This window comes from Dipodomys ordii, unplaced genomic scaffold (genome assembly GCF_000151885.1).
Source record: "Dipodomys ordii isolate 6190 unplaced genomic scaffold, Dord_2.0 Scaffold55, whole genome shotgun sequence".
NCBI lineage: Eukaryota > Metazoa > Chordata > Mammalia > Rodentia > Heteromyidae > Dipodomys > Dipodomys ordii.
The window spans coordinates 7,164,640-7,191,130 of record NW_012267271.1 but is presented as its reverse complement, the minus strand read 5'-3'; the positions used below and the strand labels follow the sequence as shown (position 1 = coordinate 7,191,130).

Genomic DNA, 26,491 nt, shown 5'->3' with positions numbered 1-26,491 from the left:
GGCTGGAGGCTTCATGAATAATGTGTGCTGCAGTTAAAAACAGCACTTTAAGCAATTGTTTAAACCTCACCATTTGGGAATGAGGGGGAGAGCTTCATGAATAATTTATTGTCAAAAGAAAAAGATTAAGGGATCTGAACTTTTCACTTTCCCAAACCTTTTTGAATTAAGTGGAAATACCTACAAATGCTCTGGACCCAGATAAACAAAACTCAGGATGTGCATCTTTCTATATTTCACTTTTTTAAAACCTTGATTGAGAAAGGGATAGGCATGTAAATAAGAGTTGAAAATAAGAGCTGGGTACTGAATTGCTGGAAGGGTTGCGGGGTTTTAGATGTAACATTGAACATACATTAGCATAGTGCCATGGGAAAGCTTGAAGTATGGGTAATGTGTCCTTGTATCGAAAAGGACTCCATCAAAGCAGGCCAGTTTGATCCCTTGTGCTTCAACATTATGCTTTCCTCTTTCTAAACGGACCACCGTCTTGTAAGAATTGCACGTCCTTGCTTCAAGGTTTAAACGGGAGTTTAGTGGGCGTTCAGTATCAGATCCCAACGTCAAACTACCTAGCCCATCGCTTCTCTTTCCTGTTCTTAGGCCCTGGAAAGACACATTTCTGTATCTGTGGTCCTGTCTGAGGTGGGGCTGCAGTGATTTGCCCCTGTGGACGCCACTTTGTTTGACCTTCTTGACCTTGTAGGAATTAACAGAAGCACAGAGGAGCGAGGATGCTGCTTCCCAGCCGTCGCACAGCCGTAACTTGGTTATGGAGTCCTCCGTCAGGCCCTCCTGTAACACTGAACACAGAATGCCTTACTCAGTCCTTGTTTACCTTCTGTGAACAACCCAAGGTGGACTCAGCACGTTCTTCATTGTACAGCGGAGCCCAAGTCCCGCCCCCACACCCCATAACTCCTTCAGCACCCATGCCGCCGTCACATTCCTGCCGCTAACACCAAGTACCTAGCTGGTGGGCTATCCACATGGTGTTAGGACGACACACTCACCCCCTATCCATCGTTGACCCCCATAACAAAGTGGTACACAGTCAAGAAGCAGGAAGTTCGCTGGCAGGCCCACCGAAACTGTCGCTGTCGGTTTTCCAGACTGCCAAAGCCTCACTCACAGCCCCTTTTCTCTGGGTTGTCAGGGTGACGCACTGGGAAACATGCCACACACATACCAACAACAGCCAGCAGCCAGTGCTTACATAACAACACGAGAAGGAGCTGTGAATGCAGAGCCCTGGGCTTGAGGGGGTGTTCTGAGCATTTCTAAACAGAATGAAGTTGTCTTCTTGTTAGGAATAAACGCAAGTCTATCTGTCTTTAAAAAGACATGCATTTGAGTGGATAAAAGTAAACGGGGAGTCATCCACAAAGCCAGGCGGTGGTATCTGAGCCCTTAGTTAAAGAAAGGTGCATTCTCCAGTGGAGGGGGTAGGGGGGAGGGGGCGAGGGATGAGGGGCAATGGGGATGGTCTCTCCTGCAGGCTAGTGGTGTTATAAAAACCTTTACGGTGACGTAGGAATCTCCAGTGTTCCCATCTTCTTTCTCTACTTTCTGCTTTCGGGCACTTTAAACAATTTTAAGATAGTGGGCCTCCCATTTTGAGCCAGTCACACTTGAAAAGTATCCCTTGAAATTATCCGAACTTAATTTCTGGCCATTTTGTTTCAGAAATACTAACCTCAGGGGGTGTTTGTTCTCTATACTAAAACTTAATCTATTTGGAAAAATTCCATTTACTCTCTGTAGAAATTGACTGGCCATGGTTCCTGTGAATGATACGGTTGCTATTATCCCTGAACACTGTAAAAATGAACTTTGAAACAGTTGGGTCGGACCCAAACAGAAAATGATGTATGGCTTGGAAATGGTTTGCTTGAACATTGTGCTTCAGTATTGTACTGGTCGTTGTGGCACAGGTTTTAGAAATCAAGCTTTGGCTTTTTTGAAGTTTATTTTTGGATTGGAAACTTCCTTACAAACCAAAATAGATGAATCAAGTGTGTTTGGATCAATGCTGAAATGTCACGCACATCTACAGAATAAAAATCATTAGTTAACTTGAATCTAGATAAAATGAAACCCTCTAACTATGAACTTCATCCAGCTTTTCCCCTTCTCTGTAAAAATAGTGAGAGCCTTTATAAATCATTTAACAAGATCTATTTATTCTTAAAAGTTTTTCAGAAAACACCAAAGCAGATATTAATTGAGCGTAGACTAACGCCCCCTCCCCACCCCCACCAAGCATGGGTTAATTTGAGTATGTCCAAGCATGTACTTTAAATACAGACTCATTACTTCCCCAGAGGTAGGTGCTTGAAAATAGATCCCTCTTTCTCAAAACTCTGGTATAATTTCAGCGACACTTAAACTATGGCCAGAATTTATTGGTGAAATATAAAGTAGATAAGAACATAGCACTACTGTTTTCTTTTTTTAAAAATGACAGTAGAAACCTTGTACATGTTTTTAGCAATGGCTCTTAAACCTATCCTTAGGAAGTGTTTATTGGTTTATAATGCTTATGGTAGCCATGCTTTAAAGGTCTGTGTTTCAGACTGATGTATTCAGAAGGGACTGGGTTCCAATCCCCCTGCGACCCCGCAACCAGCTAGAAAGCTTTACACAGGTCAGCCAGGCTCCCCACAGAGTGAAGGCTGTGGGGCCAGAGAGCCGCTCTACTGCCTCCCAGATCTGGAACTGTATGATTCCTTGGGACTAGAGTTAAAATTCTTAAATCTGTCAACTCTTGGAATGTATTTCTGAGAGCGATTCACTCAAGTGCCTGGCCTTGTGGAGGAAGGTGCTAAAGGTGGTGGGACACCGCTTGCTGCCGTCTTTCAGAGAAAGAGCAGACCTTTTGCTGGAGCACGTGTGGGCCCCAGTGGATGTGAAAGGGCTTTGCTGGCTTAGGGTGTGTGCAGACTACAACAAGCACAGCTTCCCCAGCAAGAGACGCTGTAGCTAGTTAATGAAAGTGGAAGTTCTGTCATGTACCCTGCCACTTTCATTAGGCCTTGAAGTGATCCATAATTATTTACAGTGGAGATCTGGAAGAAGCCCCATTTCCCAGAGCCATCGGGCCTTTAGAACTTCTTGGAAAGGATGAAAAGTTGGAGTCATGCTCATCAAACATGAATGCTTTACTTTTTTTTTTTTTTTATCAACAAGTAATCTGCCCTACTGGTCAGAACCCCATGGAGAAAGAAACCTTTAAATTAAGGCTGGAACATCAGAGAATGTCTCAGGCAGAGAAGAAATACTGTTCTGTGGGCGAGGAGCTCCTCCACAGCCACGCCTAGACAGCCTCGTGTTTCCATTCTGTGAGCCTAGCAGGCACATGATAGAGTTGAAATGTTAAGTTTGGCCCGGTGGGCAAAAACCTCACTTGTGCGGCAGGCAGGGTTAAAACCGTAAGAAGCAGGAGTTGATAACCTCTGTGCTTCTGCGCTCATCTTGACAGACAGAAACCTCTCTAACAGCACACTTCCCTTCCCCTGACTGCAGTGCAAGTGTTTCCGTGCACGTGTGGACAGGTGTGGACGTGAAGTCCAGTTGCCTCTGCAGGTGCTCATTCCTGGGGCCTCCTGGCAGCCTTTCCACTCGGCCACCCATCTTCTGGTTATAAAAGTTTGCCTAGCGTTTAACCTTAGTGTTCCCCATTGTCACTCTCTCTTCTTATTCTCATCAGCCAGGAATAATTGATCTGTGTCTGTCGCACATTTTGGAATAGCTGCCAGAACCCATCCTGTTGTAGACAGCCTCTCACACGTTGAGAAGGAAAGCTTCGTGACACATAGTTGAAGGGATTGCTGCTTGCATCCCCCATTTGTCATCCCCTTATCACGGTCACCTCGCTACAGCTCCTGTTTATTTGGAATTGTTATCTCCGTTTTACGTGTAACTGTCCATGTTAACACAGTTCCATGTGGTTGACTTACTGACTCACTCGCTGTGAGTCACTGTGATCCCTGTCAGGACGACTGTGGGATCCGGGTTGGCTGTGCTCCGTCACTGTGAGCAGCACCCCTAACTCCACAGAGCCCGCTCCGCCCACTGTGTGCCCGCTGCACTTCACAGGTCACAGCGCAGGCCTTAGCCCTCCTGGCCCTGGGGCCTGTGGGATGTTTGGGGTGATGGATGAAATGGTTGATGGGACACAGCTGAATCGGGTGTGTGGGGGGTGTTGGACCGGGCTATTACACTCCTGACTTCTGTGTAACACCCTTGACATTTAAGTAAATAATCCTATTTATGTCTTCATTCTGTGACATGGAAGATGCATTAGGCAGGTGCTATTTAACCACATGCACCCTCCCGGCATCCTACTCGGCTCATTAGGGTAGCCTACACACCTGCACTCGATGTGCACTCATGCCCTCCGGTGAGCAGAACCCTCTTGGAAGTTTCTGTAATTGCCAAACTTCTATTTCTGGGGTTCCAGTTAAGATGCTCATCTTTAGTCCCTAGGCTTGATTGCCATAGTGTGTTCTTGCAACAAGTTTCTTCAGACACTTCTAGTCATGGGCCCCTTAGATAAAAGCAAAGGCAAAGGCAGTGCATTTTATGCCTATCTGTACTTGGAATAATGCTACTGTTAAAAATACTGATTGATTTGACTAAAATCCATCAAGTATAATAGATTCCAGCTATTCCCAAAAGTTCAGGCAGGGGATGTTTTGATTAATTGGATTTTCTAGAATAATTACCATATGATGGGCAGTCTTTAGAATTGTGTAATTGCTTCTTGGTGAATATAGTAAACTCACAGTATTGAGTCAGCAAGGACTAGAAGGACTCAGAGAAGAGGAGACCAAAGCCCACTGTAGCCATGAGCATAGAACATTGGGGTGGAACCCAGATTTTCCACAGCTACTCTGGGATTTTTTTTTTTTTGGGTCCGGTCATGGGGCCTGAATTCTGGGCCTGGGCGCTGTCCCTCAGCTCTTCAGCTCAAGGCTAGTGCTCTACCACTTGAGCCACAGTGCCACTTCTGACTTTTTTCTTTATGCTGAGGAATCAAACCCAGGGCCTCATGCATGCAAGGCAAGCGCTTTACCACTGAGCCACCTTCCCAGCCCTACTCTGGGATTTCTCAGCAGGACACGTTGCCCTGTGCTTTGAGTTAATGGGAGATGGAGAGAATAAAGCAAAACACCTTGATGCTTGGATTCTAGGTAATTTAATGTACTGGCTCATTATCATCTCACAACCAATTTATTGTGTATGTGTGTGTGTGTGCGTGCGTGTGTGTGTGTGCGTGCGTGTGTGTGTGTGTGTATGTGTGTGTGTATAAAAGAGACAGACAGAGACCAAGAGACAGTGAGGTGGTAGGTCCGTTAAATATATTATCTAGTCTTCAGAACTGCTCTTTGGAAGGAGATACTACTGTTGCTCTCATTGCAGCATGAGAACTTTCAGAGCAAGCTGAGGCCCAGTGGCTTGTCTCACGTGACACTGCTGGGATCTCATGACCTTCCACAATGACTTTCCAGTTTGTTCATGGTTTCCTATCAACATAGGAAGGATTTTTATTTAGCTAATGTTTTATTTAGCTAATGTCTAAACACATGAGATTGTGATAAAATTCAGGAGCACAGTATCATCAATCAGGAAAGAGCTGAAAGGCTGTCTCAGGCTCAGGGAGCCACACTGGTATTTATGAAATCACACATTTATTTACTATTTATTTACAAATGATATATTTTTATATACATGCATATATGCAAATTAAAATTTTCCACCCCAAACCACCTAAAATCACTTCCTGTGCCACTTCATGGACAGGTGTCACATTTTTAGGACTGATAGTCCAGGGCAAACGTGAACTTAACAGTGAACTTAGAAGGAGAGCAAGCCAGCTCTTGGCATTGATTTGAGAGATTTCCTTGTACTATAGTTTGGAGGTGCCAGGACACTTGGCAAGCACAGAGCCCCAGGTTCAGTCCCCAGTGCCACAAATAAACAGAGGGGTGGGGATAAGAAAGGAAACCAAACCAGATCAAGATGCTATTTATTCTCAGTAAGGCAGATCCTCTCATTATAATTCTGTTACTCTGTTTGAATGACATGAATTTCTAAACAATTCACATCCACAGTTAAAATTCTCTAGGAAAAAAATTGTTAAACCAGTGCTGTTCAGCTAAGTAAGTGGTATGTATCATAAATTTTTCTTCCATTGCCAGTCAGGAATACTCACATCCCAGTGTCCATCAATTTACACATTTTCCAGTTCCCTGTATTTCTTATTCTAGCAGGTGGAATCTCAGTGTTGTTTTAATGTAGTAGTTTTACTTGAAAGGAGTGTTTTTCTGGAAGTTAACTTTGACCAGGTCCTGACTCTATAGACAGTGGAGACTTTGGTAAGGGGCTATCTCAATAGTATGGGCAAATTATGGGGAGCCCCCAGGGCCTCATCAGTACCCCTGCAAGATCCAGTGGGCAGAGTCTTTTCTGCCCTCCCCAGAGTGAGGAGGATCTGGGAGGTGAAAGTCTGGGAGAGGCAGACAGCACTGTGTGGAGAAGGATGGATACCATTGATACCACTTCCTGCATAAACACCTGACCTCGCTCCTTCCACCTCCCACGTGTCATCCAGAAGCAGTGGCACAGGAGCCCGGGATGTGCTCCATCCATGTGGGTCCCTCTCAGGGCAGTTACTAGAGGAGAGGGTTGTTTGGGGAAGGCATGTGTACCTCCACCCAGTGTACTGTATACAGTGGTGTCAAACTTGAAACGTAGCTACTGCCCCTGCTGCAGCTGATGACAAAGCCCCAGTCAGTAATCATCATCCCCTTCTTCTCTAAATGTCATGGCCCTTGCCCTGCACCCCTGCTGCATAGTGAGAGAAAGCTAACCCTCATCCTGCATACCATACTTAGAGGCCTTGGTGTGTGGCCCTGCTAGGTGGCCGCAGCCCTCCTGATTCTCCTCTCTCTCTCTGTCTCTCTCTCTATTTCTCTCTGTCTCTCTCTCTATTTCTCTCTGTCTCTCTCTGTTTCTGTCTGTCTCTGTCTATCTCTCTATATATCTCTTTCTCTCTATCTCTCAGAATAAGGTAGTGAAATTACAATTCCCAAGCTTAATACATCTCCTAAGTGTTTAGAGAAAACTGAATTGCACACGATACCTGAAGGCAAGAACAGAACTTTAGAAAAACCTGTGCATTTGAGTTATTAATACAAAATGAGATGCAAAGCAAGCGGTCACTATTTCACCCCTTCCCATTGCCTACCAACTCTGCACGCTAATTGAGCCTTACAAAAGCAAAAACCCAGCAGGAGCACCTACGGTAATTTCACTTGGTTGTCCCATGGCTCTGCGGTCAAGCCTGGATGGCTTATTAGCAAATGAGCTGCAGCCTATGAGGGCAGAGACTCCATAAACGTCTCTTAGTCCCTGGCTTGCTCGGGCACCGAGCGGATCTTTCCTGAGAGAATATCATCGTTGATTTCATGTTGCCTCTATGCTACCACACGTGTTCCCACTGTCAGTGAGAAGTCTGGGGAACTGCCCGCTCCCCGGGGCTCCCCAGCCTGCGCGGTGTGCTGTGGTGGGAGGGAGGGTCAGGGGTCAGCTGCTGCCTGAAACCCGCCACTGGTTTGTTGAGGACTATTATTAATAGACACAACAGGGCTGGGAATGTGGGCCCCCTTCACTCTTAAACTTATCAGCCCTGGTGCCTGTCTAGGTGTGGAGTTTCACAAGGAGATTTTTGAAGTTCTCAAGTAACTTTCATTGAAAGAGAACACCCAGTAGGTGGGTGTTCCCACCCAGAAGGAGGGAAGAAGAAAAGGGAAGGGAGAGGGAGGGAGGGGAAGTGGAGCCTTTTTACAAATCTGCCTGTGAGTGTTTGACCTGTTTCCAGTCTCCTTCTTCAATCACATGAGGCTAGTGGTTGTCGTTTCAGCCAGCTTCATTCACATGGAGTAATTAAACACACCCCCATCTGTTCCTAGCCAGGCCTAGGCCTTGCCAGCTCATCATTGTGGACAGGTGCAGTGGAATGTCTTAAATCACCTTCAGATCATGCAAATAATTGCCTTCATGGTGGCTACTGGGTATTTCTCTTTCCCCCAAAATAGGGTTTATTAATATATGCATCCCTAACTCTTCAACCTGGTATGGGTGGCAAAAATGAACAGCCTGTATGGTACACACTGTGTGGGGTGAATGCTATTTCAATCTGGCTGGAGTGGCTAAGCATGGCAGCACATGAGAGCTCTGGCCCAGGGCCAGATTTGTTGTAGGGCTTATTTTTTGTTGTTTTCTTTTGAGGAAGGGTCAGAATTTAGAGAACTAAGCCATCTGTCCATCAATTATTTTAAGGCTTTAATAACAAATAACTTGCAATGTATCTAACCACATAGATAGAAAATGAATGTTTTGCAAAGCCCCTATCTTTGGAGATGTCTTCTACTTCCATGTTGTTATCACTTTGGTATTGTAATCCCAATTTGGAAGCCCACAGCTTTGTACTAATGTTTTGCAGAATTAATTAGTTCATTCGAAGCAGCATTTTAAAACTGGCGTGTCAATACAGTGCACTTTTTTTTGAAGGCACTTGCTTTCAGAGGCACTGAGCTTCTACTAGAACAGATGCGGGCAGTCTGCGGATGCATCGTAAGCCTTGACTTTAAAGGGTCTCTGCCGCCTGTTTTGAAGCTTCCTGGCTGCTGTTGTCCTGACTTATGACGGCTGATGTAATGAGCGCTCCCACACCCGAGTCTTCGTTCACTGAAGAGAACTTTGCATTGCACTGAGTTCAGAGTGGCCTCACTTTGGGCTCCGTGAACTGTGGAGCACCAGGCACTGTGGCTAGTGCCGGGATTCTGCGTCATATAATCTCAGACATTAAAGAATCCTTCAAAGATTGGGGGAGGACAAATATGTGGGAATGTCAGAGTTTGTGTAAGTGCTGTACTAGGTAAGGTGTGCTGATGAGTGGGATATAGGGTGCTGGGAGGCTTTCCTGAGGAGGGGAGGTTTTCACAGCACGGGGGTGGGATGGCGGTCTTCTAGGTGGGCCTGTGATGTGAGCAGAAGGCCTGATGAGGCTGGGATAAGCAGCAGTTGGACTGAAGCGTGTTTATGGCTGCCTAAGAATTAGACTTGAGTTTATCATGGAAAGCAGGGGTGATACCATCTAGAGGTCTCGGGTCCTTTTTCCCCACCAAATAAAGAATTAGGAGGCAGGGAGATTGGGAGCAGGGGCAGAGTTTATTTGAAAGTGAGAGTAAGGTGCCAGGGCAAAGTGAAGAAAAACCTTTTGGCTACTAGCGGATTTATACAAATCCCCAACCAGAACTCTCATCTGGGAGAGCTGCTCAAGGGGTGCAGTCTTGTCTACCTGCTTCCTGGAGCTGCGTGGGGAGAAGGATGACAGTGATGAGCAAGAAGTGGGGCCTGGAATTAGTGGTCTCCCTTTTGTGTCCCTTTGGATGACTGTCAGCTATGTGACATTGGGTTGGATCACTATCTACCTCACCCCAAAAGGAGGGATGCTGTCCCCTGTAAAGGTCGACTCGGGGCTCCAGGGTCAGCAGGGGCATTGTTCCATCGGGGCTTACCTTATTTTTCCAGGGTTGCAAGATAGAGCAAGGGGTGTTATCTCCACTAGTTGTCATCTCTCTCATCAGCCCTTCAGCCGGGCACTGATGGCTCACGCCTGTAATCCTAGCTCCTCGGGAGACTGAGATTTGAGGATCGAGGTTCAAAGCCAGCCCAAGCAGGAAAGTCTGTGAGACTTTTTTTTTGGTGTGGGGGGGGGTGGTCTGGTCGTGGGGCCTGAATTCTGGGCCTGGGCACTGTCCCTCAGCTCTTCAGCTCAAGGCTAGCGCTCTAACACTTGAGCCACAGTGAGTGCCACTTCCGGCTTTTTTTCTTTTTGCTTATGTGGTGGTGCTGAGGAATCGAACCCAGGGCCTCATGCATGCAAGGCAAGCACTCTACCACTGAGCCACCTTCCCAGCCCCTCTGTGAGACTTGTATCTCCAACTAAAAAATCTGGAAGTGGAGCTCTGGGTTAAGTGGTAGAGTACCAACCTGGAGACAAAAAAGCTAACAATGCAGGCAGTATGGAGAACAATGTGGAGATTCCTCAGAAAGCTCAAATAGACCATGTGATTTCCCTCACACTACAGGGAATAGTCACAGGAGTCGATATCCATATGTTCAAGAGAGTGTAACTGCCACAGTTGTCAAGGCAGAAAATCAGCCCAAGTGTCCATCAGTAGACTAATGGGTAAACAAAGCGTGATATGTGTTTAAGAAGAAGCACTGTCATTCATGGCGCATGGATGGAGCTGGTGGATATGATGTTAAGTGAAATAAGCCAGGCACTCTCCCTTCTGTGAAGACTCTAAAAACAACTGAAGTCATGGAAGTATAAAGTCAGACAGTGGTTGGTTACCAGGGTGGGAAAGGGAGCAGGCTGGGAGATGCTTGTGGATGGTACCAACAGTCAGTTTATGAAGCCTATTGTACAACATGGTAGTTGTAGTAAATAACAGAGTGTCACATCCTTAAATTGCTGAGAAAGTAGGTTCTAATTGTTCTCACCACAGGAAAAAATGGTAATGAGATAAAGCACGTGCTAATTAGCTTGATTTAGCCACCTCAACATCTATACAGATTTCAAAACACATGTTGTACTAGATAAATACATGCTAATTTTATTTGTCAATTAAGCAGTAAGTAAACAAAAACTAACCTTAGGGCTCAGTCTTGGAATCATGATCTTAAGATCAACAGGGCTTTACTGTGCCCTGCACCACTTCAGGCTTTTTCCTTCTACACTGCAACCAAGACAGAGGGAGAAAGTTCCGGAGTCTAGACAGAGATACTTGACTTGAGGCCCATGAGTGGACTTTAAGAGAATACAAATTGCAGGAAAATGTATGTAAAATGCTGTGTAGGCATGATTTTTAGTTTTTCAATACCTTCTCCAAGTGATGTGTTACCCAAGAAAGATTAAAAAGCACCAGTGAAAGAAACAGGAAAAGCCAATAATCTACATATTTACAAGATGCCTTTGGGGGTTGTGAGTGGATTGCCGACAAAACCGGGAGCGGCCCAAGCCTGGGCTTGGGGTGTCCTTGCAGACCACCTGGTGCAGGCACCGTGGGAGTTCTGGATCCCCAGGGACGTTGATTGGAGGGGACTCTGGAGTGCCGCTGTGCCTTGGATCCCCTATTAAGGCCATTTAAAGAAGCAACTAAGCTTCTTGAAGAAAAACAAAAGGCAGGCCTGGGCACCGGTGCCTGCCATCATAGCCACCCAGGAGGCTGAGATCTGAGGGTTCAGGCTCAAAGCCAGCCTAGGCAGGAATGTCTGTGAGGCTTTTATCTCCAGTTAACCACCAAAAAGCCAGAAGTGAAGCTGTGGCTCAAGTAGAACACCAGCCTTGAGCAGAAAAGGCTAAGAGACAGTGCCGGGCCCAGTATTCAAGCCTAGTATGCATATTCACGTGCACGCGTGTGTGCATGTACACACACACACACACACACACATCTAAGAATGGAGTGGGTCTTCCTGATGCTGCAGGTGCTGAGGTGGCATGTGAAGCCCCATAACAGAGTGATGAGTTAACTTGCTTTGTCCTGGATAAGATAGGGGCAGACACCATTGAGCATGTGATTCTCATTAGGAGCAGGACAGGGAAACGCGACTCCCTGCTGACTTGAAAGTTAGCGTTCTGCCTGGAAACACTGAAGTTATGATTCATGCCTTAATCAGAACCTGAGATTTCTAGAAGTTTGTGTTTCTAGATGGCTTCTTGGACTATCAAGATGGCTTATCAGCCGAGTGCTTGAATAAAGGAGAACCATGCAGAACCTCAGTTTTCGAAAGGTTCTGGTAATGTAAATAGGAACTGCGATCTTTCCAAGTTATTACCCTGTTAGCAGGTTGACAGATATGTGCAAATGGTGACTCACTGCTCAATTTGGCACTCAATTAATGTCTTTCCGCCTCGCGTCTGCTCCAGTGTAAACTAGTCACCACTGCTGCGCTGCTGCTTGTTGCCTATATTCCAAAGGTAAAAATTAAAGTAATTAAAGGTAGAGTAACATATGGTGACGTGTGGGAGTTGAGCAGGCCGTTCCTACCTGTCCTTGGCCGGCCTACCTGGGTGTGGGCCTGGCAAAACCACCTCCTCATACCAGCACCAGGCCTGGTGAGACCACCTCCTGTACCAGCACCAAGCCTGGCGAGACCACCTCCACACCAGCCCTGTCCCAGCAAAGCAAAGCTGCCACACCTAGAATTTGCCCATCCAAGCTCTCCTCTGTCAAGTCATCGTCACTGGCAGTTGATTTGGGGTCCAAGGCTGAGACTGTCTAAAGAGGAAGTGTTTTGATTTTTGCTTCTAGAATTGAGACATTGTTTTCCTCAACTAAAGGTGCAGCTGACTTTCTCCCTTTTCTTTTTTTGGCAAATACATAATGTCATCTGGAACAAAGAAATTTTCATCTCCTTTATGGTAGGCATGTGAATGGAAAACAGTCTTCCTTAAGATTCTCTTGTTTCATAAAATAACTGAACTGAGTTTGCTGAGCTTTAGTTAAGCTCAGTCGGTGTGGAAAAAACACCAACAAAACCCAGTTACCCCAGATCTCTTGGCTTGTGTAGCAGCAGTAGGCGTCCTTCCTAGGAACTGCTTTTCTTTTTTTTTATTAAAGTTTTAATTGTTATTATAAAGGTAATGTAAGGGGTTACAGTTACATAAGTCAGGTAAAGAGAACATTTCTTTTTGAACAATGTCACCCCTTACTTCAGCCTTTCCCAGTTTTTCCCTCCCATCCCCAGCCATTAGTTGTATAGTACATTTTCAACATAGTGTCTAATGAGTACCATTGCTACATTTGTTCACCATTTGTCCCCCCATTTCTGTGTCCTTACACTCCCAAACACAGATAAATGAACAAACAGAACAAAAAGGAAAGAAAACAAAAACAGCAAAAAAAAAAAAAACTATTTTTTTCATATCCCGGAGTCCATTTCGATAACTATTATTTTGTATGATCAGATGCACATAGGCAATGTTTATCTAGGAACTGCTTTTCTGCTCCACTGTCGAAAAGGTCTTCCCTTTAAATAAAGGTCTCATAAAGAAAGAAATCAGCAACGGCCAGGAACACGTGTTCTCTGAATATTTACAACTCTGACCCTCACTCACTGAAAGCAAGCAAGATCAGGTACCTAGCATGGAGTTCTGGGGAGTTGCTCTCTGTACTTGCGTCTACCTTTTTGTGACCTGGGGCCATCATATAACCTACTTACTCCCTTGCTTTCCTAACCTACTGATGACACTAGGTTTCCAGAAGGTTCTTTGAAGGCTTTGAGGTGAAAGATACAAGGGAGAGCAAATGATGATGTTGCCTTTGTTCTGAGGCCCTGCATATTCATTCTCTCTGAGCTGCCAGCCTGTGATGCTATTGATTGGGGACCCATGCAGAAGACTGCCTGCCCCCTCCCTATTAGCATATACTTAGTGGTGACCTCCAGTCACACAGGATGCCAGGTTTTGCATCCTGCTGATTCTGAAGAAACTGGGTTTAAAACCACACAACATAGATTTAGAAGAGAAGTATGTAAATGTAGAAAGCTCTCCAGGACTGGAGTGTAAACTCCTGGTGTAAAGTGTCTTCTGCCATCTCCGAGACACCAGGTAAAGGAGGAAATGATAGCATTTAAGCTTAGATCCTAGACTGTAGAAAATTCAACCCAGAGATCGAGAAGAGGACCACAGAAGGCCATGTCTTGGTCAATCTGTTTCTTAGCTCTTCATGAGCAACTATTTAGAATCTTAAGAGGATGAAGGCTTGCCTTTAAGAAACAGTGTGTTCCTGCTGAGCCAGTTCACCTTCCAGTGCTGTCTTCCCACCTATCGTCCTTTGGAGAGGGGAAGATGGCGTCAGGTGCTGGCTGATTCTCCTCAGCACCTCCACCTCAGCCCTCTCCTATCTGCTTCCTGTCCTCCTGGTTTGCACCAGGCCTGCTGTGGCATCTTTTCCAACACAAAGCTTGAAACTGTCCTTAGCATTCTCTGAGGAGACCCTCCTGAGTTCATCTGTAGGATTACCTTCTGACTTTCAGGGTGGCTGTGTTGGTGCTCACTTTTTAACAGATGGCAGCATGCTGCTGCCTGCTGTCTCTCGGGAGCCCCATGTTTCCAACTGAAATCTTCCCATGCTGTGAACCAAGTGCTTATGTCCCTCCATCCTCCAGCGAGGATGCGTGTCTGGTTTAATGGACATGTAATGCAATTTGTCATATCCAACAGATATGAAATCCAATGTAAGACCTTTAATAGATAGTTTTGCATCCAGTTTGCATCCTTTGTGTCCAGTGCGATTGGTTGGTGAGCACAAATACTCTTATAATTTCCTCTCCAGGGAGCCGAGGCAGACCCAGCTCTCCTCGCCGTGGGCTGACGTCTACACAGTGGACCTTCATTGCAGGAAAGGCACATCCACTGAGAGAGGGCACTTTGGCAGACTGTCCTATGGAGTGTTAGGACTACCCATAAGCAGCGTGTAACCTTGCCATCTTCAGTACATGCCAGACATTGTGCCAAGTGCTAATGACAGTGGCCTCAGTGACGATTAAGTGTTAAGAACTAGAGGTTCCACTGGGGCCGGGAAAACAGAGAACACCCACTTTTGGAAGCATAAAAATGGCCTTGCTAGCTCACTTGATACATTAATTGTAGTAAAGAATCTCTAGAGTTAGAGCATAGGAATAAAGTCATAATAGACTTCCAGAAAACCAATCGGGTAAGCACTGGGTACATTATAGGTGCATACCTATAATCCCAGCACTCATGGGGGGGGGGGGGGGGGGGGGGGGGGGGAGGGGTTGCTGACATAGGAGTGTTAGGAGTTCAAGGCCAGCCTGGGCTATATAGGAAGACTGGAGGAGGAGAGAAAAGAGAAAGCAAGAAGGCTAATAAAAATTAAAATCAAGGGCATCTAATCAAATAAAAATCAAGGGACTAAGGAAAAACAATTCCCAGAAGACAACTTAGAGCTATGAGGTCCTACTTAAAACAAATGGGGGGGGGGGTGCGTGTGTGTGTGTGTGTGTGTGTGTGTGTGTGTGTGTGTGTGGATAGGACAGTCCATAGGACTCTTATCTCCAGTTAACAAGCAGAAAACTGGAAGTGGTGCTGTTGCTCAAAGTGGTAAGAGTGCTAACCTTAAGCAAAAACGCTTAGGGACAGCAACCCAGGCCCTGAGTTCAAACCCCACAACAAACAAAAATTCTAAAAAGGGGAAGAAAGGAACAATGACTGGGTGCTTGTGGCTCACACCTATAATCCTACCTACTGGGGGAACTGAAAACAGAAATGTCACAGTTCAAGGCCAGCCCACACTGAAAAGTTTGAGAGACTCTTATCTTGAAAATAAGCAACAAAAACCGAGCTTGCCTTGAGGAAAACAAAGCTTAGCAAAAACATGACCCCTTAAGTTCAAGCCTCTTTACCACACAGTGCTTGAGGTAAGGCTTAAGTGGTAGAGGCCTAGTCTAGCAAGCAGGAGGTCTTTAAGTTTAAACTTCAGTGCTCTCCCCCCCCACACACACACCACAGCCAGTTTCCATAGAAATTACTTACAGGAGGGCTGGGAAGGTGGCTCAATGGTAGAGTGCTTGCCTCGCATGCATGAGGCCCTGGGTTCGATTCATCAGCACCACATAAGCAGAAAAAAAGCTGGAAGTGGCGCTGTGGCTCAAGTGGTAGGGCGCGAGAGTTGAGCTGAAGAGCTGAGGGACAGCGCCCAGATCCAGAGTTCGGACCCCACGACCGGACCCAAAAAAAAAAAAAAAGAAATTACTTACAGGAGCCTACATAATTGAAGTGAAAACTTAAGTAGCATCTAAAATACTCTTTAGAATGTGGAAGTAAATACCAAAAGAAATCACTTCTTTTTACTGTGAGAAGGCAAGAGAGGAGAGGATTTGAGCATATTCTTAAAAATGGAGCACAGCAATGAAGAACAGTAAAACCGAAGCCTTAGTGTGCTGCACTGTCAATTGGCAGCCCTTTGACTACAGCTGTGCCTTTATGCTGCTCACATTCATATGTGTGTATTCCTTTCCACCTAGATATGTGGATGATGTCATCAGCCGCATCGACAGGATGTTTCCTGAAATGTCCATCCACTTATCCAGACCTAATGGGACGTCAGCAATGCTTCTGGTAAGCTCTACTTGCCTTTTGGGGGACACAGAAGGAAGTTGTCTTCAGAGTTACCTTTCTTGGCCCTGTGCTGGGTTCTGTAGACTGGAGATTAAATCCCAGTTCTATGGTGACAAACATGTTTCTTTACTGACATTAAAAATTCTGTACCCGAATCCTTTCTTTTGAGCAAATTGCAATCTCCCATGAGAGTTAACAAGAGAGGAAAGCTAAGGTCATTTCATACAAGTCAGGTCTTGTGCAAACCTCCCTAGCATCATTTTTACAAATCTCTTTTTAAAATTATCCAAAGTATATTTGGCAAGATATTGCTCAGCTAAAGAGAACCCTCTTTTACCACAGGACCAGCTTCGTAGGAATGTGTTGGGGGAAAGTATCTGAGCCCTCGTCACCAGTGATTCCTAGTTGTTTGTTTTTTTATTCCTAGTTTTGTCACTCTCAGAAAGTCAGCCTTGTAATCTCACCTCTGATGTTAGTATTTTTATGAATTCACCAAAGATAGTATATTTTGGAAATCCAGTGAGCTAAGGATGTAAGATCATGTTACTCCTTAAAGAGAGCTGGCTTTGGCCATGAGAAAAGTGTCCTAATGTCTGGATAGGGCCCAGTGCAAGGGCCCCGGACACACATGCCAAAGCCACATAGTTTATAGAGCAAGAAGGACCCCATCAGGATGGTGTCAGGGAGGCAGGGCACTCTGCATCTGTCTAGTCTGTAGCTGCTGCCCTGTCTGGGCACTTAGTGTGAACGCCCCTACTGTTGCATTTTCCTTGTGTAAACCCTGCAAATAGCCAGCCACGCAGGTAGGCCACTCTTCATTCATTCTAGGAGAATAGGCTGGTTGTGTGCGCACACTTGTTTTTCCTAACAACAGAAAGGACGTGAGTTTCTTAAGTGTGTAATATTTCATTTTTGAGAAAAACATTAGTGAAGTTCATTTGGGTAACAGGCTACTTTTCTGCAAAATTCTTTCAGCTAAAACATAAAGATAATGAGATAACACAGTATTCTTTTGATAGAAAAAGAAAGCAATTTTCTTTGTGTAAGAGGTGACTGTCTGCAAGATATGCAGTGTTTTCTGTCTCTGTTCAATGTACAAATTGTCTATGTAAAGATCCTCCAAGGCCACCGTGGAAACATAAATCCTCCTCTCAGTCTGCTTGGCAGGAGCCAAAGAGTTAATGAAGATAAAAATGAAAATGTCCCCAGTGAAATAGGTTTGTTCAGTTATTTCTGGGTCATTGAGCTTCCATTTCGTGAGGAAGGTAGGGACTTGGCATTGACGGGAGCGAGCAGAGAGTGCAGGCGTTCAGGCAGGCAGGCGTCAGACCTGCCCCATGCACCTGAGGAAGCAGAAGCAGGCTCTGTGTCCCACTGACTTGTCGGCCTCGGCCACCTTCTCTTGAAACTTCTGCTCTAACGAGCTCATGAGAATGTGGGGGCGCCACAAAATGAAGAGTCCGTGTTACGTACCCCGCTTTACCTCTGTACATGGCTAATTCACATCTGGCTGGTGGTTACTGTGTGCATTGGCACGGAAATTCACAGCCAATGTGCTTGCCTATAGGAGGAAAGGTGGCTGGAGGAGTTACAGCTCATGGTCAGGTGGGTAATCACACTTGTAACATAATTGCTTTAGTTAACTTTAAAAGATGGTCTTTATTGACCAGTGCTGGTGGTTCAGATCTATAATCCTAGCTACTTAGGAGGCTGAGATCTGAGGATTCTGGTTCAAAGCCAGCCCACAAAGAAAAGTCTGAAAAACTCTTTATGTCTAACTAACCAGCAAAAAGCTTGAAGTGAGGATGTGGCTGATGTGGTAGTGTACCAGCCTGGAGCAAACAAACTAAGCAGAAGTGCCAGGCTCTGAGTTTAAGCCAAGCCCCAGTACCAGGGTAAATGCACAGTACATGCACACACAGGTACACATAGGCACACGCATGCACACTATGAAGCTGTAACCCTCTAGGTCTTTTGCACCATCTCCTGTGATGGGAGTGGGAGAGGATTGTCACCTGGGAGGGAGATCAGGTCAACTCCTGGGACCACGCTTTGCTAGCTGCCTCTTCCTCTGCTTCAGCAGCAGAGGCTGGCGTCTGAAGGGGGCGGTACCACCACAGGAGCACAGGCCAGAGGTGGAAGTGAGTCTGGAAGTGAGTTCTCGAAAGCTTGGGAGCAAGTGGATGGACAGGGAGAGGCAGCTAGGCGGCTGCTGAAGTAGGGCAGAACAGGCTTGAGCCAGCTCTGCTGCTGTGCCAGCTCCCCTTTCCTCCTTGCTAGAGCGGAGCTGGGCCTGTGTTCCTCCTGAAGCAGCCGACAGGGACCCCTGTGCTCCACTGAGGAAGGGCGGGCCGGCTTTGTTGTACCTGGTGCTGTTGTATGGAAGCTGCTCTGCCAGGGTGGCACCCTGCCTACCCTGATGTTGCGCCCTCCCCAGCCCCCTGTGGGGTGCCAAGGGGGTCAGGCCTCAGCTGCACCCAAAGTGCATGGAGGGGAAAGGAGTATTTCCTAAAAGGAAGAGGCAGAGACGGAGAAAGCAGCAGACTGCAAGACGAACAGCAGCCTGAACCGGGTTGTGGCTTCTGTGGCCCTCATCTGCCCTCCCAGGAGCCCTTGAGGTGGCACTCCAGCTGTGTTCCAACCCCCTCCCCCACCCCCCGCGTGCAGTCCTCCTGGTGGCAGGGATGATCTGGGGACTAGCAGGCATTGGGATGGTAGTCCCTTGAGCTTTTTGTGCTCACTGAGTGCCACAGCTCCACTTTCAGCTTTTTGGTGGTTAATTGGAGCTAAGTCCCGCAGACTTTCATGCCTGGCTGGTTTCAAACTTGATCCTCAGATCTCAGCTTCCTAAGTAGCTTAGGATTACAGGCATGGGCCACCAGTGCCTCACTAATACAGTAATTTTTATTTTAAAAAACTTCTCTATGTAATTTGATAGATACAAAAAATAAGTAATATACATGTAAGTGGTAAAGCAGTGATAAACCCTGGAGCTCACAAAGATGAGAGAAGTATCACAGAGCCAGTGCGCGCCCAGAACCCCTCCACCCTGCACTTCCCTGTCCTTTTAAAGCTTAGTCTGCTACCTTCATATAGACCTAAATGATGTGATGTCTTGAGCATTATAAAAACAATATCCTACTGTGCGGGCTGCTCTGAGATGGGTCTTACTGCCTGTCTGGTCATTCTGTCATCATCTCGTTATGTTACGGTTGTTCTGTGACTTCCACACTTGTATTTTAAATAATGTATGTACACACACACATACACACGTGCGCACACACACACACACACACACACACACACACACACACACACCAGGATAAAATTTTAAACTCTGTCCAGGCCTCAGAAGAGTTCAGGCCCTCCCTGGGGTGGGGGCTGGGGGAGCGGTGGTATCTTCCACACTGTGACCGCTATGCAGAAGGGTCCAGAAATGGCTCCTGAAGGTGGCTCTGGTTCCTCAGGTTTTCCTGTCAGGAATGTCTTCAGCCTTTGGTATGTGAATGTAGATGGCTTCTTTGGATTGCACGTGCATCTGCCTAGAAAAGCTGCAGGCAGCCCATGGACAGAAGGCAGGTTTCAGGGATCCCATGTTGGTGTGGGTGTCCCCACTCACCAATCAATGGCCCAGGGGAGCCAAAGGCTGCTCTCAGCAGTCTCTCCACCCTGCAGAAGGGGTAAGGAGAATAAGGGGCTTGACAGTTTTTGAGGCTTCTATTTTCAGCAATTAAGGTCAGTTTGGTTCATTTAAACCAAACAAGTGCTTCCTTGTAGGTCATAGAAGCCCGGGGCTTCAGGTCCCTCCTCAGTAGGAGCTGTCACTGTCAGCCCTGGTCATATCTGACACAATCAAGTTTTCTTGTGATCAGAGACCCACAAGTAGCACATGCGTAGAAGGGAGGTAGGCTACAAGGACAGACAGTGGCACAGTAAGTGTTAGCTGACTGGCAGAAGGAAAAGCGTCCTGACTTGTCCACACTGGCTAGAATCGGGAGGGAGCCCTCGGGCTCTGCAGGAGGGAAGGACTGAGGCATCTGGAGCCAATTGGAAGCTCCTGGCTTAGTGTCCTCTGGTGTCTGTGGCCTTGGGAATCAGCTAGCCCCACACTCTAAATCTTCACTAATGGGACATCTCAACTTCCATCTCTTACGTAATCGTTAAATGCATGTGGTTCTCTCTGCTGTTTTCGGGGCTGTTCTGGTGTTGTATAAGTTAATAACTCATGATATTATGAGTCCTGTTTCTGTTCTTTGAAGGGATGAGCTCAGTCATCCAAAAATAAATCTAGCCATGTTGATATTTAGTTTCAGTTAATCTAACCGCCTAGCATCCCATTATTAATTTTCTTCCAACAGTCAAAATATTGTAAGAGCTTAACTGAGTCAGAGACTGGAACAAGCTGCTGGCTTCTCTCAGCATTTAAAACACTGATCTACAAACTTTTACTGATCCGCTAGGTATAAAAGTAGGGGAAAAGAAGAAAAAGGAGCTTCCGTGGTGTCTGAAGCATACCTTGCTGTTTTATAACCTGTGTTGAGATGTTATGTAATTTGCAAAAAGAGCAAAGTTCATTTGCCCATCTCCCTAATGCTACCTTTTAACTAGCCCTTGTTTTCTTTAACACACCCATGGCTTGCCTGATGCCAGGCCTTTCCTCACGCGGTCGGTCAGGTGCTTTATCCCGACTTATTCTCCTTCAAGTTGCTTGAAGCGGGGACGACTTTTCATTCACTGTTTGTGACCTGCACTGGACTCAGTAGTTGGCCTACTTGCTGTGGCTTAACAGTGGGAAGTGCCTCTCCTAATGGGTGCCCAGAAACCAAGAGCCGGCTCTAGAGAGCCCTGGGCCCCAGTGCCCGGTATCCTGGGGGAGCACAGGCAATCTGTGGGGTGTATCTGAAGGAACAGGAGTTAAACCTATGGTGCTCTTCAGATTCTGCCGGAGGCTGGCCTCCTGCCAAGTCCCAGCACTAGGGTGGCACTGGCATGTGAGCTAACCCACTGGAGCATTTTTCCCATTCGTAAGTATCTCTTGTGAAGCACTGTGGAGGAGAGTGCAGGCCTAGGCATTTCCCAGGAAGGACGGAACATGGTCCCTGCGCTCCTGCGGCTTCACTGGGGTGTGGAAAGGAGATGAGGCCAGCCCTGCTGCCTGTGTCGGCTGATAGAGGAGGCAGAACTAGGCAGAAGAGCTGAGCGGGGCAGGGCTGCTTGCGGGATCAGAGCGGCACGCCGGGAGTCAAGACATGGGAGAAAGGCGGTCAGGCAGTGTTGGTCTGGGGGTGATGGTTGCCTCCCACTGGGCTTGTGGCAAGGCTAAGAGACATTTATTGTCTCTGCTTGGGGGAAAACTACTAGCATGCGGTGGGTAGAGACCAGAGGTCTGCCACATGTGTGATGATGAACAGGGGACCTCACCCAGTGAAGAATCCAGCCCAAAATGGAATGCCATGTTGAGAAACACTCGACTTCCCATGATGCTGTTGGCATAGTTCCTAAGCAGTCGTGCTAGTTTACACCACCAGCTGTTTTGAAAAGCAGTTTTCTCCAAGCATGCAAAAAGTTAGACAGTAACTTCACTCACACCTTCCTAAAAGCTGCCCTGTGCTAAAGCTTGGTGATGCGACAGCAGTCACCTTGGGAATCGGTGGGAACAGTTTTGTCACTGTATGGAATATTACCAAAATTTTTTGTTAAATGTTTTCAAAAAGTGTCATTTTGCAACGTCTTTATAAGACAAATTGGTCTGTATAGTTCTCTCTTTTGACACTGAAAGCTGAGTTTGCCAAGTCCAGCTCGGAAGACATTTGTTTCTAAAAACTCAGCTGTGTCTGGGGACATGGGGTCTCAGAGGTCCTCTCAAGGGGTCCCTGAGACAAAACCACCTAGCATGGCCGTACGGAGGCCCCACCCTCTTCCCGTTCTCATTGTCGGCGGAATTTTCCAGAGGCTATATGAGATGACGACATCACACCAGCTCCTACAGGCTTATGTATTGTTATGCTTAAACATGTCTTAGTTCTTTTTAATACAATAAACACTGATAGCTATATTCCATAGAAGCAAGGCTCCTCAGGGTCCTCAATAATTTCCAAGACAGTACAGTGGGCCTGGGGTGGGTAGTCTGAGAACGACTGCTTTCAGGAGAGGTGCGCTCAGCTGTTTCCTCACCAGGCACGGTGGCACATACCATCTGCCCAGCTACCCAGATTTCAGAGGCAGGAGGATTTCTTGAGCCCAAGAGTTCTGCCTGAGCAACTGAACTAGACCATATGTCAAACACACAGGCATATACTCTGATGAGTACCCAATCCCCAGCACCACAAAAGAGAAGACAAAAACAAACAAATAAATAAATAAAACAGTTTAGAAACAAAACATTGAAATCCATTTAGCATTATGCTGCCTGAAAGTGAAGAGTAAAAGTATACTAATATTTTCAACTTTGAGAATGTGTCTGCATGTAAGATGGACCTGTGGTAGGTGGCAGGTGTGTGTGTGTGTGTGTGTGTGTGTGTGTGTGTGTGCGTGCACACACACGTGTGTGTGTATGGTGTGTGTGTGTGTGTTAAGGCAGGTAGGACACTTAGCCCCTGGAAACCTAAGTGTCCACTCTATAGTTCTCTTAACTTTGTTTTTAGATGCTTGAAATTTTTCATACTAAAGATAAAAGCTTCTGCTGAGGAAACTCCTCCATCCTCACAGAAAGCAAACTCCACAAAGAAGACTCTAACAGCACTCCACATTAGCTTTCATGTCTCCACAAGCACTAAGAAAAGGACCAGGTTCTTGGGTCATAAAGTCAGGAAATAGAACAAATAGACAAAGTATGAAAAATGGAACATTATTATACTCCAGAAGAAATTTACTCAGAAGAAATTGAAGACTGGGTAAATTTAAGAAATTTACTCAAAAAAAAAAAAGAAATTTACTCAAATTTAAGACTTAACATTCAAGATGTTCAAGGAAATGAAAACGAATCTTATTAAAGAGCACTGGAGCTGGGTGCTGGTGGCTCACGCCTGTAATCCCAGCTACTTGGGAGGCTGAGATCTGAGGACTGTAGTTCAAAGCCCAGGCAAGAAAAGTCTGTGAATTTTCTCCAGTTAACAAAAAGCCAGAAGTGAATTTGTGGCCCAACTGGTAGATTGCTAACTAGGAGCACAAGAGATCAGGGACAGCACCAAAGCCCAGAGATATTGTATTTTGGGGATTTGGGGGGGGGGAGGTAGGGGGGTTGTGCCTAGAACCAGCACAAAATAGTGTGTTTATTGTAATTATAGAACTATGAAATTATGTGATCAAATTAAACCCATACCATTCCAGTCATATATCAGTAAACATGCATTAACTTGATGTAGATATTCAAAGATTTTTCTAACATGTGCCATAGAAGTTCATGAGGAAAAAGAAGTAATATGAATGGATAGGAGAATGGCAAAAAAGAAACCTATTGGGGGAGTAAAGCCATCCACACATACTTGAAGGCCTCCAGGATTCACACCATATGGCCCTGGCCATTCATAGGTAGAATGAAGGAGGAATAAAATAGACTAGAAATAAACCCAAGTACATGTGGAAATCTAGCTGATATAGGTGGTATCCATATCGAGTCAATAAGGCCACAGTCGTGAAAAGGAGAATACTTTTAGATGATCAAAATGATCATTCAAAAAATCAAAAAATAGGACCAACAGTTGTGGTCCACATCTATTATACTGGCTACCTGGGAGGCACAGAGAGATGGGAGGGTTATGGTTCAAGGCCACCCTGGATAAGTTAGCCACTTGTGATGGTACACACATAATTCCAGCTACCTGAAAGGCAGAGATAGGAGAATTGTACGCTTAAGTACAGCTGGCCAAAAGCATAAGACCCTATCTGAAAACCTATAAGCCAAAAACCACCTGAGAGCCAATGTGGTGGAGTACTTACCTAGCAAGGATGAGACCCTAAGTTCAGTCCCAGTATTGGCTAATAAATAAATGAAGGAATGGATGGATAAGCGAATGACACTTGATGTGCCAGGGGAAAATACGTGTAGTATATTATAGATACAGAGCTAGTACCCCTAAAATCATATTTTAATCTTTAAAGGGGTACAATCAAATAGGAAATGAGGAAAAGAAGCAGTTCACCAAGTATTTAAAAATGGTAAGATGTTCGTTCTCACCCATAATTTGAGAAATGCAAATTAAAACCACAGTGAGGCACCATTCTCACCTACCAGATTGGCAAACGTTAAATATATATATGGCACACCACATCCTGTCAGTGTGGCGATGAGAAATGGGCCTTTCACACTGCTAATGCAATCCAACGGGCCCAGCTGTTTTGGAAGGGCTTTGGCAATGTCTTAAAAAGGCCATTTGCCTTTGGCCAGCAGCTCCCTTCCAACAATAGGAGAGTATATATGCACGATTATCAATTGCAGCTTGTTTGTAACTGCAAAACATTGAGATGACCTAAGTCTGCAGTAGAGAATGATTGAATAAATAATGGAACAGCCAGACGATGGAATCATCCCATTTCATCTTGTAAGATAGGGGAAAGGCCTCTGTGACTCCTGTGAAGTCACCTCCGGGGCATATTAAAGAGAAAAAGTGCAAGAGTGCGCCTAATCCGGTTCCTCTTGGGACAGAAGCCGTCCGTTACCTGTGCATTTGCAAGGGGGAAGCACACAAGAAAGAGAAACCTGAAACTGAGGCGCTGGAACTAGCAGAGATGGGGTGCCGAGGTGGCCGGGTAACTGCCTTCTAGAAACATGTTAATGTTTCAGACCCAAAAAGCAAAGAAAACTGACCAGAAGGGTCCCCCTCCCCCAACACAAATGCAAACAGCATTACAGGAATCCAAGTGAACCTAACTCTGTGTCCATTAAAGAACCTTAGAAGAGGTGGACAGAGAAACTAACCCAGGTGACCTTTGAACCTGGCATATTGACTTGAGACCTGTAGGCTACAGACTACAATAAGTGAGCTGTTGAAGAGCTTTGGTTGCTGATTCCAAAAGTAGTTTGTGTGTCATAGGAATCAGGCGTAGGTAGTGGAACCAGGTTTCTTCATTTTGGAAAAGGATTGCTGAAATAAACTTTGTGTTGGATTGCAAATGGAACTATCTCTGAATTAAGTGTTTGGCTATGGAGATGTAGACTAAGTGTGTCTGCACATGCATGTGTACATGTCCCAACTCCATCTGTTGAGAACGTGTCAAGGCAGTGAGACCCAGGAGCAGTGAGCGCCTCGGCTGCCCACGTCTCAGAGTCTGAGTTATCATTCGTGCTGCAGGAATTCACTGGGGAAGAGGCTGGCAGACAGCAGGGCTGCACCTTCTAGCCCGGCCAGAGAACGATGCAGGCCAGTCAGAGGAGGACCCACTGGAGGGCTTCCTGGGTGGCCAGCCTAGTTAGATGATACACTGGCCTGGGAGGTGCATAACCGAGCAGTAGCTACAGGGAGACAGGGCCTCTTGTCATCATTTTGTTCAGACATGAATCAAGGCTCATTCATGGGTATGAAGGTGTGAGGGTAAAAATGTGACGGAGGAGGTGGGAGTGGGGGGCGGTGCAGGGAGGGCCAGGTATGCTCAGGTGTGAGCAGAGGCAGCTCACAGCTCGTGCAGTGTGACGCCCGGAGGGCGTCCAGGTGACAGGTGCATAGGAATTCTGTGCACTGTTGTTTCAATTTTTCTGTACTTCTGAAAGTGTTCAAAATAATTTCAAGATGTGAGGCTCACCTTTTCAAACCATTGTTAAGCAGGTTTAGGTGTAAACATTAGGTGAAATTGTGTACTCTCAGTCCAGAGTCTGGCCGCTGCCACCACCCTGTCCCAGCCTGTGTCACCTTCCCACTGGTTATGCTAACAGCCTCCTGAACAGTCTGTTCTCCACACACACAGCCAGCCTTCAAAGGGAAGGCCACTCACGTCTCTGCTCTACTCAGAACCTGCAGTGGCTCCCAGGTCCCACCAGTGGAAGCCAAGGTCCTGGTAATGGCCTCACCTCCCATCTCCCTTCTGCCCCTCTGACTCCACCCCTCCACCTCCCCTCTTGCCCCTGACTCCACCCCTCCACCTCCCCTCTGCCCCTGACTCCACCTATCCACCTCCCCTCTGCCCCTCTGACTCCACCCCTCCACCTCCCCTCTGCCCCTCTGACTCCACCCCTCCACCACCCCTCTGCCCCGACTCCACTCCTCCATCGCCCCTCTGCCCCTCTGACTCCACCCCTCCACCTCCCCTCTGCCCCTCTGACTCCATCCCTCCATCTCC

General features: G+C 46.3%; 1 protein-coding gene across 2 annotated transcripts in view; it reads left to right on the top strand.

Annotated features, from left to right (window-relative positions):
* Med27 (mediator complex subunit 27) overlaps positions 1–26,491 on the top strand; it is a 177,803-nt gene that overhangs the window by 102,838 nt on the left and 48,474 nt on the right. For both annotated transcript variants that reach the window (XM_013021240.1, XM_013021241.1), the window contains exon 4: positions 16,126–16,219. In XM_013021240.1, coding sequence (XP_012876694.1) covers positions 16,126–16,219 — 94 coding nt within the window. The remainder of the gene's footprint in view (positions 1–16,125; positions 16,220–26,491) is intronic.